Source organism: Corylus avellana, chromosome 2 (genome assembly GCF_965113065.1).
Source record: "Corylus avellana chromosome 2, dhCorAvel1.hap1.2, whole genome shotgun sequence".
Lineage (NCBI taxonomy): Eukaryota > Viridiplantae > Streptophyta > Magnoliopsida > Fagales > Betulaceae > Corylus > Corylus avellana.
Window position 1 is genome coordinate 4,521,006 of NC_142491.1, and position 18,831 is coordinate 4,539,836.

The 18,831-nt window shown below is 34.5% G+C and overlaps 1 protein-coding gene across 2 annotated transcripts; it reads left to right on the forward strand.

The window, feature by feature from the left end:
- Positions 1-11,996: 11,996 nt before the first annotated feature.
- On the forward strand, positions 11,997-17,892 carry LOC132191099 (putative disease resistance RPP13-like protein 1). 2 transcript variants are annotated; one of them, XM_088513063.1, is made up of 4 exons: positions 11,997-16,624; positions 16,827-16,943; positions 17,178-17,304; positions 17,671-17,892. In XM_088513063.1, exon 1 carries the CDS (start codon positions 12,186-12,188, stop codon positions 16,572-16,574), a length of 4,389 nt encoding a protein of 1,462 aa, XP_088369189.1. In that variant the 5' UTR covers positions 11,997-12,185; the 3' UTR covers positions 16,575-16,624; positions 16,827-16,943; positions 17,178-17,304; positions 17,671-17,892. The 2 variants fall into 2 exon arrangements, with proteins under 2 accessions (XP_088369189.1, XP_059462097.2); XM_059606114.2 differs by lacking the exon at positions 16,827-16,943.
- Positions 17,893-18,831: the final 939 nt, after the last annotated feature.

The window sequence follows — 18,831 nt, forward strand, 5'->3', positions numbered from 1 at the left end:
AAGTCCACGTTATTGACATGTGGACCAATTAAAATTCGACACTTGACATAAATAGCCACGTTATCAAGGATCACATGGCACCAAATTAAATTTTTTATTTTTTTTAAATTAAAAATATATATTTTTTCAAAAGAAAAAAAAAAATTGGGGGTAGTCGTTCAAGATGATAGCCCACATCCCTTTCGTTTCGATTGATAATAAGCTCATCGATGAACCAGTAGAGGAGAAGTAATGAATCCGAGTTTTGTTTATATGCAAGTCAAGTTACAAGAAATAAATTCAAAGGTCAGTTTATTGCCACATTTTTTTTTTTCCACATATTCATGGGAGGTTCATCTATCACCCATAATGAGAGAATCACAGATTGCATCTCTTCTTCCATCAACACTTAGATTATCTGTTTTTTTTTTTTTTTCGTCTAAATGTTATCCTTGGGTTTCTGAACGTTGCTATTGTTGTTGGGTTTGCACAACATAATCGTAGGTGTTTGTTAAAATGCCCAAGCAACCATGTAGAGAGAGGAGGCCTTTGAATATTCTTTTTCATTGCTAATTGGCATATTGCTGGTCATTACAGTACAAATTTGACCAATCATTGTTTGTTTGTTAGTAGTTTTACAATGTTTTTATCTGTATACAAGTACTACTCAATCAGGTAATCAAAGGGCTTCCCCATCTTTACTTCTCCTAAACTCGTTGAATGATATTGTTGAAATCAAAAACAACTTTTGCTTATTTGTTTGCATATACTTTTGGAGATTTAAATGAATGAGAGCAAATAAATAAAGTATGAGTACGTGACAATTAGAAAATAAAATAACAAAGGCATGAAAGGGATATTCTTCTTTACAAGGCATGTATCTTCAAGGGATATTTTGCATGTTAAAATTGAAATTGGAGAATGTATGCCAAGAGACGCCAATTTACTTGGTATGTAAGACTTTAATGAGCTTTTGGTAAAATGAAACAGCAATTTTAATGAACCACAAGTTTTGTTCTTTATATATCTATATAACACTATTATGCAAAGTTAAATACTTGAAATAAAATCTTTTGCAGGGAATCTTATCTAATAAAATTTACTTGTGCGAGTAAATGGGCTTTGCACCTCAGGCATTATACTTTAGTATATGAATCCCATCAACTATCAGGTCCTCTTTCATTTGATGTTGAGAGTAGATATAATTTATTGGATATTTTTCATTTGAATTTTTGATATCTTTCAATGATAATGTTATTTAGTAAATTATTATATATACAATTGAGATGATGTAACGTTATCGATTCTTCACGGCCACACTATCTCAATTATATAATAATTATAACCATTTATTAAATAACATTACTCATTTTCAATTAAGATCATTGATTGTTATAAATTTCTTTTAATTGTTTTTACATTAACTTACAAAAATAAAAAAGAAAGAAAGAAATTAGGAAGATGAAAAGATTATAGAAGCATTGTTAGAAAATTGATAGGGCCGATTTCATGCCATATCCCTAACGAACGAAAAATGGACAAAAAACAAAAATGGAAAAAAAAAAAAAAAAAAAGACGTAAATCAAACACGAAAGAAATAAATGAGTAATTTCACAAGCAATGTCCGAGAAATGTTAGATATTATAACCCTATTCAATAATGTTGGCTTGGAACCAACTTCTTTTTTTTTTTTTTTTGTGAATAAGACTTGATAATTATCATTGATAAAAGGATCGGAAGGTGGAGCTAAATACTCCATCAACAATTAAGAGATAGAGCTAATTGTTTCATCAAAACAACATCACTAATACAATTTGAAGTTTGATCCCTCCATATTTTATCATTGACATTTGTAATCGCCGCTTTCGAAAGTCGGTAGTGTTGTCCAAAAACTGAAGATAATGCCTTATTTATTTGAGAATGTTAGAAAATCAAATGATATTAATGTTTTTTTGAAACTAAGTAGGGGCCTTAATTTAAGCATATATATTGACTATGTTTTTTTATTTTTTTATTTTTTTTATGGAAACGGCAATTAGGCATTGAATTTTTTTTTTATGGAAATTGTTTTATTAAGATTCATTAATTGGAGCCTTTTTTTTAATTACTTATTTACCATAATTAGATGGGTTAATTAAAAAATATGGAGGGTAATTAGGGTTTTAATTTTTTTATGAAAATATTTTTTTAATTGGGAGCCCTAAACAACTGCCTAACTCGCCTAGTGATTGGGCTAGCGCCGACCATCATCATCACTGCAATGAGTAAAAACAATTTTTACATTTATAACCGAACTTTGTAATGATAGTACCGCATCTAGCTAGGAGAATTCTCTCCCTCACGCTGACATGTGATTAAAATAAAATAATTAGTATCAGTGGCTTCAAAATTTTGGAATTGCTATTCCTATGTTGTCATGTCCGCAGTGGCTCTTATTATCTTATAACATCTTAGAAAGAACATGTTAGCTGTGATTATATTAATGAGGAAGTGGTGAAATTATTGTCCCTTTATTGCATCCAATAAACTTGGAAACAAAATCAACCAGGCATCCAAGTCCATTTTTCCCTCTGTTCACCTCTGTTTCAATGTTCTAAAACAGAGCCTTCATTCCCGCATCAATCTCCCACATATTTTGTATTTGGCTTCCTAAAACTACGTGGTCTATCAGCGAATGCACCTCTTAATATTTTGGATTTGGCAAGCTCAACCATGGAGATCGTGTGGCCATTGCACCGGGTCAGCGGGTTTGATATACCAATCAATGCTACACTAATGCAGAAATACACGGGGAGGCCAGCTACAAGAGAAAATGTAGAGAGCAGATTAAAAGAGGCTGTTCAAGTTCTAAAAGCGGCAGCAAATGGTCAAGTTTATGAACTAGGAAGCCAAGCTCGAGCATGGATCCCATATGGAAATACAGGAGTGCAAATCTTCACAGCCAATGAATGACAAATCTCTAACCTAAGGGGAAGTGTGGTAATAAGGAAAATTGAGTCCGATTGTTATCGCAAGGTTGAATATTGTAGAGATTGTGGGCTGTCAATTCTCCTTTGATGAGGCTCGTTTCCACAACTGTGTGCTTGGGTGAGAGCATCATCAGTATCCTCCTTAACACTTCACGCATTAGCTCTTTAGAAGTATACGTCAGTACTGTTTAAACTAAGTCCGTTAGTTCCTTGAAGAGACGACGTCTTCTCTTCCGTCTATTTTTTAACAGGATATATGTTATGGATTTGTTTAACAGCACCAAGCCGGATCCAATTTTAAGATGCCGTTAATAATTATTTATCACAAATTCAATTATTTTTTTTCCAACATTACTCTTCCGGTAGACGTTCCTCTATAAAACCAAAATAATTGTGCAATAAATAGATGACTTGTAATTTAGTCCACACCACACACCGGCCTTCCTAGTCAAACATCTCATCCATCGATGCCATCAAAACTGGGCAACCAACAATTTTGTGGAAGAACTTACAAATAATAATAATAATAATAATTTATGTGGATCTAAATTTTTTAACAAAATTTATTTAAATCAGTCATAAAAGATAACTCTCGACAATGAACTATTTAGGCCATAAAAAATAACTTCTCACACTTAATTATTCTTTATCACTCACGATGGCAAATTTAAAGAGAATAAAACTCTTATTCAAAACAAAAAACACAAAACAAACAACCAACAAACAGCAGCAACAGCCGAAGAGGAAATGAACGGTACAACACGGTGAAATGTGGACGGACGAACAGCGAAAAGGCCAAAGTTATAGATATGGTCGAAGAATATCTAAAAAAAAAAGAAAACAAAAAAAAAGAAGGTGTAGGAGCGGTAATTGATTATTAATGATTTCCACTTTCTGCTCCGTCTAGACATTTATTTCATACCGCAGTGATGGAACAAAACTAATTAAAGTGACAGCTACACGGTAGGCTTGAGTACTAGCGTGAGTATCAATGTATCATAACCAATATTCTTTGATGCATCACAGCCAATAATAATAATAAAAAAAAATCAAACAATCTCATTCGTTCAAACTGGAGATATCGGATTTCATTATCAGCAGTGACAGTGTAGTGTTGTCATAACAAAACTCGATAATTAAGCGGTTTCATGGCCTGCACCTAATGAACTAAAGAAAGAAAATGGAACAGAAAAAAAAAAAAAATTGTAATTCAAACAAGAAAGAATGAAAGAAGTAAAGTAATTTTATGGATTTGGAAGAAGGAAATAAAAACTAAAACAACTAAAAAAAAAAGAAAAAAAAAAGGGGGGGGGGGGGGTTATTTGAATTTGCGATGTAAAAATAATGGTTTTAAAATATACGATTTGAAATCGTGATTTTTAAAAATGCACTAAAATGTTTGGCAAAATCACAGTTTAATTTAAAATTATGTGATTTCAAAAAGAGAAATGTTAGTGATATTAACTTTTTACTAAATGGGTACCCGTAGCATTTTTTTTTATTATTAATTGTTTCGATAATCTCCAATGAATAAGTTTCACAACATGTTATGTACGTAAAAAAGTTAGCATCCCTAACATTTATCTTTAAAAAAACACATCATTATCTGCCATTTAAAAACGTATTAAAAAAAAAAAAAAAAAAAACACACAATCTCAAACAATTCATTTATTACAATTTAGTTTAAAATCACATATTTATCTATAAAATCAGAATGTCCAACACACCCTCAAATGGAATAAAATTCTCTCAATTTCAAATGAAATGGAGAGTATCAATTTAGTATAAAATAAGAAGTAATATTGTGTTAACATTAAAATTGAATGACAATATTTACAATATTACTTTTCCTTTTATACTAAATGGAGAAATATTCTCTCATTTCTAATCAAACGAAGAGAAGGAAAAGGGGTGATGATATTTGGAACGCCGGGCGTGCATACGCCCAGCTGATTTAATATTTTAAAATAATAAAAAATTATTTTAATATTATTTTAATTGTAAAAATAAAAAATAAAAAAAGTTATGCCTGGCGTGCATGATTGTTCATGCACGCCAAGCGTTCATTGTATCATTACCTGAAGGAAAAGAGTAATTTCAATTTTAATTGTAGAAAAATGCTTGACTTCATTAAAAAGTTTATTTTTTGGTCATTTTAATCCTAGGTGGCATGGTCTATTTTAAAATTAATAGATTTTAAACAATAAATTAATAGATTTTTAAAAAATTAACTATACTACCTAAAATTTAAATAGTCAAAAAATAAAATTTTTAATGAAACTAAGTATTTCTCTTAATTGTAATAGAAAAAGAAGATGACAATCAATAAGTTCATACCTATCCTACCTACCACTAGCAAACCGAAATAACTGCGCAATAAATATAGATGACTTATAATTAATAAAGGACACGAACGTAGAAGAACAAAAAAAAAAAAAAAAGTAATTGCAAACAGATGGATGGGCAATTGGAGTGGCGGACTTGCTAGTACTACGATACGATTGTAGCACCCCAGATTTTTAAAGTCTTATTTTAGAGATATTAAATTTATGCTATGATTATATTAATATTCATATTAGGTAATGGCATTTACTTTGAGGTTGAGATATTTATTGATGATATTAGGTAATAATATTTATTCTTGAGGAATTTATTAGATCTTATGAATATTATTGGAATGAATATTGATTTGAGGTTATTATATCATGATGATGATTTTATATTGATTATTTTATTGGGAGATTTAAAAGATATGATAATTGATGATTGATTGGTATAATTTGGAGTATGATTGTAATAATTGGTGATATAATAGGATAGTAAATGGTAGGTATAAGGATGGTAGAATAAGAAGGTAGAATAGTATAGGGTTGGTGAAATAGTATAGGGTTGGTAGAATAGTATAGGGTTGGTGGAATAGTATAGAGTTGGTGGAATAGTATAGGGTTGGTGAAATAGTAAAATGAGGGTATAATTGTAAATTGAAGGTAGAATAGTGTTTGATTTTCTCCTATAAATAGAACTCTTCTCCTTCACAATTTTCACCACTCATCTCCTCTCCCATCTCTTGCATATATTCTTCCTTCTTCCGCTTTTTACTCGGTCTTTCTTCTTTCTAAGAGTGTTTACTCAGAACAGAGAGAGAAAGGGCGAGACCAAGCGCTACAAGAAAGAAAGAACACAAGAGAAACCGAGAGTGAGATGGGAAATTTAAGACAGAGAGCTGAAGAGGAAGAAAGAGAGTTTAGGCGAGAGAGAGAGAGAAAGTCAGTGAAGGGATTGTTATGGGTATGGACCAACTGCAGCAGAACGGGTTTCAAGTAATTACCTTTGATGATCCATTCATGTAATCCACTGTAAGTATTCTTACTTACTGAGTATGATATTGATATCCAATAATACGGATTTTTGTGGTTTTATAACTTGTCTAGCATTTTGCTATATATATGATTCAACAATGATTTATATTGTCGGAAATCAATTGACTCACTACTTCACAGTTTTTTGTAGTGCTTGCAGGAATGGAAAATCAAGGTAATTATGCAGTTGTGATTAGAGATTCATATTGAGATGTACAGAGATTCCAAGTTGGTTAAGTTTTGTCTAGAGTTTAGACTGTCGGATAGATTTGTATAAATGCCTTGTACGATATAGCTTTGGGTATTTTTGTATAAAGAAAAGTATTTTAACAGTATTTTTTTGTATTGATAATTACAGTTTTTCCGCTATATGAGATTGTTACAACGATGGACGTGCCACAGACACTATTAATCTTTCTTTTTCTTGGTTTCTATTTAAAACACCAAAAAAGAACAGGGAATCCAAGAAAAAGCAAAGGAAAATGATAAATTTATAGAATATTTGGAAGCCATTTTTAGAAGGGTTCTTTTCATTTAAAATGAAATGAAGACTTCTTTATTTAGGCTCCGTTTATTTCGACGTAAAATAGTTTCATTCGTAAAATAATTTTAGGAAAGCCATTTTTCCTGAAAATATTTTTCGTCGAAAACATTTTACGGCGTTTACCTTGCATATGGAAAATAATTTTTTTTTTAATATCTTTTTATATATATATATTTTTTCCAATAAGGTCCCCACCCAGACCTGTACGAGACTTGTTCGAGACCCCGCAGGGACTTGCCCGGGACTCTGCCGAAACCTAACCGGGACTTGCCCAGGACCCGGCGGGACCTGTCTGGGACTTGACCGGGACTTGACCGAGACCCGCCTGGGACATGCTTGGGACCCCGGCAAGACCCGCCTAGAACTTGACCAACACCTGCCCGGGCCCCGACCAGGCAAGTCCCAAGCGAGTCTTGGGCAGGTCCGATCAACTCTCGGGCGGGTCCAGGCGGGGTCCCAGGCAAGTCCTAGGCGGGTCTCAATCAAGTCCCGGCGGGTCCCGGGCAGGTTCGGTCAAGTCCCGAGCAGGTCTCGATCAAGTCCAGGACAGGTCCTAGGCGGGTCCAGCCAGGGTCTATGGCAAGTCCCGGTTAAGTTCCAGCTGGGTCCCGGGCAGGTCTCGGGCGGGTTCCTAGAGGGTCCTAGTCAGGTCCCGGGCGAGTCCCGGTTAGGTCTCGGGCAAGTCCTAGTCAAATCCAGGGCAGGTCCCGTCGGGGTCCCGGGCAAGTTCTGGCCAGGTCTTGGGCGGGTCCCGGTCAAGTCTCGGGCATGTCCCGGGCGGGTCCTGGTCATATCTCGGGCAGGTCCCAGTCAAGTCCTGGGAGGGTCCCAGGCAAGTCCCGGTTAGGTCCCTGGCAAGCCTTGTGCGGGTCCCGGGCAAGTCTTAGGCTGGTCCCGAGCGGGTCTTGGCAATGTCCATTGATTTAAGAATGAGATGCTCATAGTCAAAAAATGGTTTACGGTTTTCAAAACTGTAAATCATTTTTCGAAAATTCTTAATTTTCGGTCAAACGGAAAATATTTTCCGTTGAACACTATTTTACGTCGAAGTAAACACCGTAAAATGCATAAATCATTTTCTGAAAACCATTTTACGTCGAAGTAAACAGAGCCTTAGTGTATTTAAGAGGATAATATTGTTCAATTATTTTTTGAACAAATTTTCTTACATAAATATGCCTTCCTAAATGCACTAAATGAAAATCTTCTATATTTTTCATATAACAATATACCATTCTATTTATAAAATCTTTAATTAGAATTGAAATTGCCCAATTTGTCCTTATCCATTTTGTAGGCATTGATTTAGAAAAAGAAAGATGGGAATGAATTAAGTGAACACCAATAATTGCGCCAAGTGGATGTAAAAGTCTTCCTGAATAATTGGATTGGATTGAATGCGGCCAACTGTAATGGACTCCACACCACGTGATCAAAACAACTAAATTAAAGGCCGCCACCAACCATGTCATGAAGACATAGTACTATGGGAAAAGTATACTATGTATATATCCTCATCAAGATTTTTATTTTATTTTATGTATAATTTCAAGATTTTTTTTTAAAAAAAAATTGTGAATGAATATTTTTGCCTTGTGATGCCGGACGGAAGGAGAACACATAAAATATATAAAAAATAAAAGAAAATAAGATAAATTATGTTGATCAGAGTCTTACTGGCCAACAATAGGATTTTGGTAAAATCTCATCACCAAGAAGAAAGAGAGCAATCATGCCTCAAAGAAAACGTCTTTTTCATTAATCATAATATCTCTATAGGAGTACACAGAGCATTTAAATAGGTATTGTAAAATAAACTATAACCTTAATTTAACTGACTTTTGGCTAAACCTATTATCTAATTATAAAATATCACTAACTCTAGATTATATGACTTTGAGCCAAGCTCATTACAATAACTCTTAAAATATAGGTAAAATACCCATCTAACTATAAATAATCAAATTAACTAATAAGACCCACATAAAATTAAAAAACAACTTAACATGAAGAGGTTAGTTGCTTGTGAAACAAAAAGTTGTGCGCTTTATTAGGGGTAATTAAAATAATGGTTAAATACTTGAAACTCTCCAAAGGTTTCATTTTTTAAATAAATTACAAAAAAAACCAAACATTTTTCATAGGGTACTCTTTTATATATATATTGGGAGAGAAGCCATCAAGGGTCCCACAAAGCAAGTCGAAATTCTTGCTGTTAAGGCCTTTCGAGACTACTCATCAAGTTTTCAAACGAGAAACCAATTACTTTATGCTCTGCGAGTGCTTTGGCTAACCTTTGCGTCGTTTTTCCTAATTCATTAAGAAAACAATGGCAGAGATCCTCCTTTCTGCGATCCTCTCAGTCCTGTTTGAGCGTGACAATCAATAATCAATAGTCAATAGTCTCCACACCGCTGTCGACAATTATGTAAGTGGGGTAGATGATTGAGATTTGAGACTGATGTATTTTGTCAGATGGGAAGAAGAAAGCCAAGCCAAGAGTCTCGCTCCCAATAATTAAAGGAAATAAAGGCAATTGAAAAACAACATTCATTACATTTTACTGCAATCCCTTCTCTTTTTGTTTTGATTTGGTTTTTTTTTTTTTTTTTTTTTTTAAAAAAAAAAAAGCCCATAAAAATGTCCATGAAAATTGAAATTAATTATTTTCCTTCCCTTCTTGTTTGATAAACAATAAGGCTTTTTTCAATGCAATGTAGACATTAAAAAAATTAAAAAATAAAGTAATGATTGGTATAAAAAATAAAAAAATTGTATTGAAAAGTGAAAAATTTTATTTTGTATTGATTTTTTTTATTTAAATAAAAAAAAAAAAAGGATTGCAATACAACTTTTTTAATTTTCACGGACATTTTTATGGGCTTTTTGTTTTTTTTTAATACTAAAAAAAGCAAGAGTTTATTAGAATTTAGTGGAATGTTATAATTTACCTTTTCTATTTTTTCTTAGGCAAGTTGCATTTTTCGGATTACTAATATTATATAGTGCATCACTGTTTCATTATTATTTTATTATGATGGTATTACTTCACCTTTAAATTAACCCTTATTAAAAAATATAGAAAAAAATAATAATAAATTCGAAAGATAGGCTATGAACATCTTTCTCTTTTTCTTGATTGTTATTTCTCTCTTATTAAATTTTAAATATAGTAATTTTAGATGCTACGTGCCCATATAAGAGAATATGCATTTAAAAGTAGGGGAGTGAGGCAATCAGTATTTATAATTTGAGTAGTGTCTGAAAGAAGACTCATGTCCTTCTTGTATCTTTTTAAAATTTATGTGAATTTTAAAACTATCATTGGATTAACATTCAAAGGCATGAAAGATATATTATTCTGTATAAGGCATGCATCTTCAAGGAAAGGGATATTCTTCTTTAGATAAAGTCTGAGTATGTGACAATTAGAAAATAAAATAACAAAGACATGAAAGGCATGCATCTTCAAGAGATATTCTACATGTCAAAATTGGAGAATGTATGCCAAGAGACACCAATTTACTTGGCAAGACTTTAATGAGCTTTTGATCCAATGGAACAACAATTTTAATGAACTACAGGTTTTGTTCTTTATATATCTCTATAACACTATCATGCAAAGTTAGATACTTGAAATAAAATCTTATCCATTTTGTAATATTATGGTAATATTGGTTTGAGCACCAAGGAATATCGTGAACGTTAGAGTGAGGTTCTCTATTATTTATAACATTAGTTGTTTTTATTTTATTAATTCACCTTTAAATCAAACCTTATTAAAAATAAAAAATAGAAAAAAAAATCAATAATAAATTCAGAAGATAGGCTATGAACATCTTCCTCTTTTTCTTGATTGTTATTTCTGTTCTATTAAATAGATGACTTATAATTAATTAAAGGACACGAAGGAAGGAGAAAAGTAATTGAAAACGGGTGGGCAAGTGGAGCGATGAACTTGCTAACGTGTCATACATTATTAATCTTTCTTTGTTCTATGATCCGTAGTCTGAAAAGTGAGATAACACCAAAGAACAGAGAATCCAAAGAAAAAGCAGCGGAGAAAATGGACAAAGGAAAAGTTGAAGAAAAAGCAATGAATTGATTCCTTTGCCAACGTTTTTTAAGGCAGCCTTTTTTTTTTCTTTTTTTTTTTTTACAAAATAGTTAAAATATTAAAAATTAATTCAAAATACACAAAATTTATATGATATGACAACTACAAAGTTGTTAGCGGCCAGCCAAAAAACTAAGAAGTTGTTAGAATATTATATATTTGTATCATTTTTTTAATAGGTTATTTTCCTTTATTTTAGAATGTTTTCATTCATCTTTTTATATTTTATGTAAGATTTATTTCATTTCTTAATTAGGTTGTGTTTACTTTAAGGTTTTTTTTATTACTATTTATTATTTCAATATAAATAGAAAATTATGTAATATTATTTTTATCTATTTGCTTTCACTATCTTTTCTTTCTCGTTTATATTTTATATATATTTCAACATAAAAACTTTACCGAACAAACCCGACAATTTAAAAACACAACCTTTTAAAATACATTTAAACATTTGATAATTAAAATAGTAGTTTAATCATTTAAATTGTGAATAAAAATTATGTTTTTACGTTTTTAAATTAATATTTTTGTAAAGCATACTAACAACAAACAAGACTATTTTTTTGAGAGCGGTATAAGTAATCTAAAATTCACACACTTTTTTATATGGGACTAAAAATTATCATCGGATATAAAAACAGAATAGTAGACGTAACAACGAAAGTGCCCACCTTCCTCTATCAAATCATATGTCGGTAATGGTGAAATCTGTCTTGTGCTTTTATTGCAGACAGGAGTAAACAAGTTCCAAGCTTTCACAGAAGAATTTGGTTAATTTCAAGGACAATGCTTTGGAAAAAGAGAGATATATTAGACTTTAAAAAAAAATAAAAAAGAGAGCCGTTTATGGCCTACCAGCTAAAGAAAATAGAAAAAAAAGGAGGAAAGTAACATGATAATAATCTCATGAACATGCTTTAGAAAAAGTGAGTGAAATAATGGTGATTTGAAAAATAATGGTACGGTGAACAGCCAGCAAGGGTCCAAAAACAACCCATGTTCCGTTGATGGTCTATCTTTTTGGCTTTTACACCAAACAGCCAGCTAGGGTCCCACAAACAACCCATGTTCGTCAAAGCAATTTGATTTGTGTTGGAGTAAAACAAGCTTTGAGAGTACTACTCAATCTCATCAAGAAGAAACCCAAATACTTTCTGCTTTGAGAGTGCTTGGCTACCCTTTGCATCGTTTTTCCAGATTCATTTAAGAAAACAATGGCAGAGGCCGTCCTTTCTGCGTCACTCGGAGTCCTGTTTGACCGTATAGCGTCTCCTGAGTTGCTGGACTTTGCTCGCCGAGAGGGGCTTGAAGAAAAGCTGGACAATTGGAGGAAAATGCTTACAATAATTGAGGCAGTGCTTGATGATGCGGAGGAGAAGAAGCAAGATAATGGCAGGGGCCGCAGGGCTGTGAAAGTCTGGTTGGATGATCTCAGAGACTTGGCTTACGATGTGGAAGACATACTCGATGAGTTTGCCACCGAAGCTTTGCGACAGAAATTGACTGCAGAAACCACAAGTATGGGACTGCAGAACCTCGTCCCTTCTTGTTTTACTGGTTTCAACATGAAGCTGAAGTCGGAGATAGAGGAGATCACTCTTCGATTCAACGACATGGTGAAGCTAAAAGATGATCTGAAATTGAGTGAAAATGTTGAGAGGAGATCGTCCAGAACAAGTCAGACAGTGCCCCCAACTTCTGTGGTGACCGAAGCTGATGTTTATGGCAGGGAAAAAGATAAAGAGGCTCTACTTCAATTTTTGGTGGGCGAAAAACGTAGTGGTGCTCAACTCTCTGTGCTTCCTATACTTGGTATGGGGGGTATGGGTAAGACTACTCTTGCTCAACTTGTGTATAATGATGAACAAGTGCAAAACTTTTTTGAGCTCAAAGCATGGACTTGTGTTTCTGAAGATTTTGATGCTGTTAGGGTGACCAAAACAGCTCTACAATTTTTCTCCTCTGAAAATTGTGAGGGTAAGGATCTAAGTTGGTTGCAAGAGAAACTGAAGGCGAATCTAAGAGGGAAGAAGTTCCTAGTGGTTTTGGATGATCTATGGAATGAGAACTACCAGGATTGGACTCGTCTGCGTGCTCCTTTTGAAGCAGGGGCTCCGGGAAGTACGATTCTCATCACTACTCGCAATCGTGGAGTTTCATCAAAGACGGGTACCATTCCAACTTACCCTTTGAATGAATTGTCAAATGATATTTGTTTGTCCATATTGGCCCATCATGCATTGCCGACAAGAGACTTCAGTGCATATCTAAACCTGAAAGATATTGGTGAGGAATTCGCTAGAAGGTGTAGGGGCTCTCCTCTGGCAGCAAAAGTACTCGGAGGCGTCTTACGCAGTAAAGTAGATCGTGATGAGTGGGAAGATGTGTTGAATAGCAATTTATGGGATATAACAGAAGTGAAAAATGAAATTGCACCAGCTCTTATGTTAAGTTATTACCATCTCCCTTCACATTTGAAGAGGTGCTTTGCGTATTGTTCAATACTCCCCAAGGACTACGAATTTGAGGAGAAAGAGTTGGTTCTACTATGGATGGCAGAAGGTTTGATTAAGCCACCGGAAGGGAGAAAGCAAATGGAAGATTTTGGCAGGGAGGATTTTTGTAATCTATTGTCGAGGTCATTTTTCCAACGATCGTTCAACGATGAATCAAGATTTGTGATGCATGACCTCATCAATGATTTGGCTCAACATGTTGCAGGAGATATATGCTTTAGAATGGAAGACAAAGTTGGGGGTAATAATGAAGGGAAACCGTCTAGAAAGGCTCGGCATTCATCTTACTTGGCTGGTAAATATGATGGCTTGGGGGCTTGTAAATATGATGGCATTAAAGAATTTGAGGTCTTTAATGATCTCATTTGTTTACGAACCTTCATGCCTTTTAAGCTTTCATATGGAAGGTATCACTTGACTCGTAAGGTTCCTTTTGAATTGTTGCCAAAATTAAGACGCCTAAGGGTGCTCTCTTTGAAAGGATACAACATATATGAGCTACCAGAATCAATTGGTGATTTGAAGCATCTAAGGTTCCTCAACCTTTCTAACAATAAAATAAGATGCTTGCCTGAATCAGTAGGCACTCTTTACAATTTGCAGACATTGATCTTGAAGGATTGTTCTTCTCTAAAGAAATTGCCGTCAACGTTTGGAAACCTACTCAACTTGCGACATCTCAACATTCAAGGAGCACGTGAATTGGAAGGAATGCCTCCGCAAATCAGTAAATTAACTTGTCTCCAGACATTGCCTCATTTAGTTGTTGGAAAAGATAGTTGTTCCGGGGTAAAATTGTTAGGGCCTTTGTCGCATCTTCGAGATACACTTTGCATTTCCAGATTGGAAAATGTGATTAATCCTGGGGATGCAAGGGACGCCAGGCTATTTGAAAAGAAATATCTCTCTGGGGTGTCATTTGAATGGAGTCAGAACATGGATGAGTCAAACGGCAGAGCACATGAATTAGAGGTACTTAACATGCTAAAACCTCACGAGGGTTTGACAGAGCTCACCATCAGCAACTATGGTGGTACAGAATTTCCAATGTGGTTAAGAGCTCCTTCATTTTCTAATATGGTACTCTTGAAGATTGAAAGTTGTTCAAAGTGCACATCATTGCCTGCGGTGGGCAAATTACCATCACTCAAAGAGGTTTTCATTAATGGAATGGGCAGTGTGAAAAATATTGGTCCCGAATTTTATGGGGAAGATTGCTCACAACCTTTTAGATCCTTGGAAACTTTGCATTTTGATGATATGCAGGAGTGGGAGAATTGGAGTCCTTGTGGAGAATTCCCAAAATTGCGTAAGCTTTCTATTAGACAGTGTCCAAAACTGATGGGTAAGTTGCCAAACAACCTTCCTTTATTAGAAAATATTGTCATAGATAGAAGTAGGCAGTTGGTGGTTTCAATTTCCAGCTTTCCAGAGCTTTGCAATATAGAAATTGAGGGATCCAAAGGTGTGGTGCATGGAAATAAGGTTGACTTCAACTTGCTAAGGTTCAAATCTCTTTCAACAATTTCCAAATTCACATGTCAAATAGAAGAGTTCACCATGGAGGGACTGACAAATGTTGAAGATTTAACTATTGAAAGATGTGGGAAGTTGACAAATTTGGGGTTAAATGACGTGGAATTACTACAACATCTCCCATCCAAACTAAGAAAAATTGAGATTACATGGTGCGGGGCCTTGGAATCTTTACCCAAGGCAATGATGGACAACGGCATGCATCTTGAAGAGGTTTATATTTCAGACTGTTATTCATTGACTCACTTTGCAATAGGGCAACTACCTCCAACTCTAAAGCGGCTAAAGATAGCGACTTGCGTCAACATGCAGATTTTGGTGGATGGGGATGATATCAATAAATTTTGGTGGTGCAGCAAATCTCTTCTTGAGTACTTGGAAATTAGCCTATGTGGATCCCTCAAATCCTTAACGTCAAGTGGAGGATTACCAGCAACACTTAAATGCCTCACAATTGGTTCTTGTGATAGGTTGGAGTCGATAGCGAAGAGCTTCCATGAGAACTCGTCTCTTGAAGTCATTCAGATCTCCGATTGTAATAACCTTAAATCCTTACCCATGGGCATACACAAGCTCAGCCATCTAGATCATTTTTTTATTAAGCTTTGTCCCATTCTTGATTCCTTCCCAGACAACGGGCTGCTCCCTACCAACCTGAAAGCACTTAGGATTGAGGAGTGTTTTAAAATCCAAGCCCTGCCCAACTTCATACACAGCCTCACCTCTCTTCAAGAATTGAAAATACTGTATTGTCCAAGCATTTTATCATTTCCGGAAGTAGGTTTCCCCACCAACGTAACATCACTTTCTATTTATGACACTTTTGAGGGGGAATTGTCTAAGCTTACCTCTCTTAAAAAACTTGCAATTCATAGTGACTCTTCGCATCTGGTGTCCTTTCCAGAGGTGGGGCTACCTGCCTCTTTAACGAGCCTCAACATTCTAGACTTCCCGGATCTGGAATGCATCTCTTCCAAATGCTTTCAATTCCTCGCCTCTCTTGAAGAATTGAGTATCGTGCGGTGTGCAAAGCTCACGTCCTTTTGCCAGGATGGCGTGCCTCCCTCACTCACGAGTCTTACTATCAATAGTTGCAGCAAGTTCACGTCCTTTTGCCAGGATGGCCTGCCTCCCTCACTCACGAGTCTTTATATCTATGCTTGCAGAGAGTTCACGTCCTTTCCAAAGGTTGGACTGCCTCCCTCACTCACGAGTCTTATTATCGATGATTGCGAAAATCTCACGTCCTTTCCAGAGGTTGGACTGCCTCCCTCACTCACGCATCTTTCTATCTTTAATTGCAAAAATTTCACGTCGTTTCCAAAGTTTGGCATTTCTCCCTCACTCACGTATCTTCATATCTTAAACTGTCAAAAGCTCACGTCCTTTCTAGAGGATGGACTGCCTCTCTCACTCCTGCAACTTCATATTCGGATCTGTCCTCTGTTGATAGAACGCTGCAAAGGACGAGAGTGGTTCAAGATAGCTCACATCCCTCTTGTTGCGATTGATCTTGATCCCTTCTACAAACTAGAAGAGGAGAGTCAGTGAATCCAAGTTTCGTTTATATGCAAGTCGAGTTTCAAGAAATAAATCCAAAGGTTAGTTTATTGCCACATCATTTCTTTTACATATTGATGGGATGTTCATCTATCACCCATAATGGTTGGAATCATGGACTGCCTATCTTCTTCCCAACAACACTTGTTCATTATCTTCTTCTTCTGCTTCTTTTTTTTTTTTGTCTAAATGTTGGCGTTGGGTTTGCTGAACGTTGCTATTGCTTTTGGGTTTGCACAACAGGATCACAGGTGTTTGATAAAATGTCCAATCGACCACGAAGAGAAAGGAGGCCTCCAAATATTGAGTTTTTCATTACTAGTTAGCGTATTGCTGGTTATTATATTTTACCAATCATAGGTATGAAACTTGATTTTGATTATTTGTTAATGTTGGCATCCATGTTGTGACAGCAGCCATACTATGGAACATTTATCATATTCAGTAAAAGGATTGATAATATTCTACATTTAATTTTCTAGAAGAATAAGTAGTATGGATTATCCTAATGTTCATTCATTTTGTTTGTTTTTTGGGTCTAAATTGGCTTTGGGTTTGCTGAACGTTGCTATTTTTGATGGGTTTGCACAATAGAATCACAGGTGTTTGTTAAATTGTCCAAGCAACCACGTAGAGAGAGAGGAGGCCTCCGAATAATTAGGTTGTGGCAGGTTATTACAGACTCTACCAAGCACTGAGAAGTGAGACCCTCCAAAAATAGGTATGTAATTGGATTTTGATCCCTTGATAAAGTTTGCATCCATGTTGTAACTGGATTAATATTGTTCATTCATTTAGTTTTCTAGCTAGGAGAATAAGTAGAAGGGATTATACTAACATTGTATTTCCATGAACAAATTGATCCGGATTATGAATTTGAAGAGACATGTTTTACTGCTCGTTCAATTATTTTTATTTCTAAGAAAGTTTTGCATCCAAATAGATACATAAATTATTAAATTCTATTTTAATTGATGGGGAAAATATTCTTTATTGTTGATTCTCACTAGGACAATAGTTGGATTAAGAAGTTTTGCTCTATAGGTACACATCTCTAATTATTATTCTTCATCTTCGATGCTTGCAGATGGTTTAAAATGCTGGAGCTACCTGAAATACCCACCATGTGGAAGAGTTGTTTGTTCTTTTGTTGCTAATGTGTTGTTTTCTGTCTTTCCTAAAATGAACAACTTGTGTTGTCCTGTATATTAGAGGTGTGCAACTTTATTTTACAATATTGGTTTCCAATTTTGGTTTGTTTTTCTAGTCATTTTTCCCCCACTTTGTATTGTTTTCTCAGTAACCAAGATGCATTAAGGACATTTTTTTGGTGATTTTTTTTTTCTTTTTTGGTTAGTGATTTTACAATGTTTATCTACATAAAAGTACTACTCAATCAAATAAACAAAGGGCTTGCTCTTCTTTACTTCTCCTAAACTCTTTGAATTATATTGTTCAAATCAAAAGAATTTTTGCTGTGAATGAGAGTAAATAAATAAAGTACGAGTATGTGACAATTAGAAAATAAAATAACAATGGCATAAAAGGGATATTCTTCTTTACACGGCATGCATTTTCAAGGGATATTTTGCATATCGAAATTGGAGAATATAAGCTAAGGGACATTGATTTACTCGGCACGCAAGACTTTTTAATGAGCTTTTGATAGAATGGAAGAACAATTCTAATGAACCACAAGTTTTGTTCTATATATATTTATATATATATACTTTAATTTGTTTGATGTCCCAACCATCAGCTTTTGATAGAATGGAAGAACAAGTCTAATGAACCACAAGTTTTGTTCTATATATATATATATATATATATATATATACTTTAATTTGTTTGATGTCCCAACCATCATGAGTTTTATTCGAAAAATCAGGAGTTTTGGCTTCAAATTGCATGTAGACAAAAGTATCAAAATTGTGAAACTTTGTTTTAGTAACCGTTTCAGTTTGTCTATTAGACTCAAAAATATCGATACCATTTCAATTTGCCTATAACAATGCCATCTTTGAGTTTTTCTACGTAGTCCCCATTTTCATTTTGTTCTATGTGAGTTCTGATTCTTGACTAGTCTCTGTGCTTACAAGCAAAGAAGATCAAACCAATGTCAAGTCAAATAGGAATCCTCAGCAAAAGCACTAACTTGCATCATTCAAGAAGCCAAAATATATGATTTTCCTACATAACAAAACCGGTATGAAGAGAGAGGAAGCTAGTGTGGTTCTTAACCCCCATC

Coding starts and splice junctions, on each gene's coding strand:
- LOC132191099 (XM_088513063.1), top strand. CDS start 12,186: ATGGCAGAGGCCGTCCTTTCTGCGTCACTCGGAGTCCTGTTTGACCGT.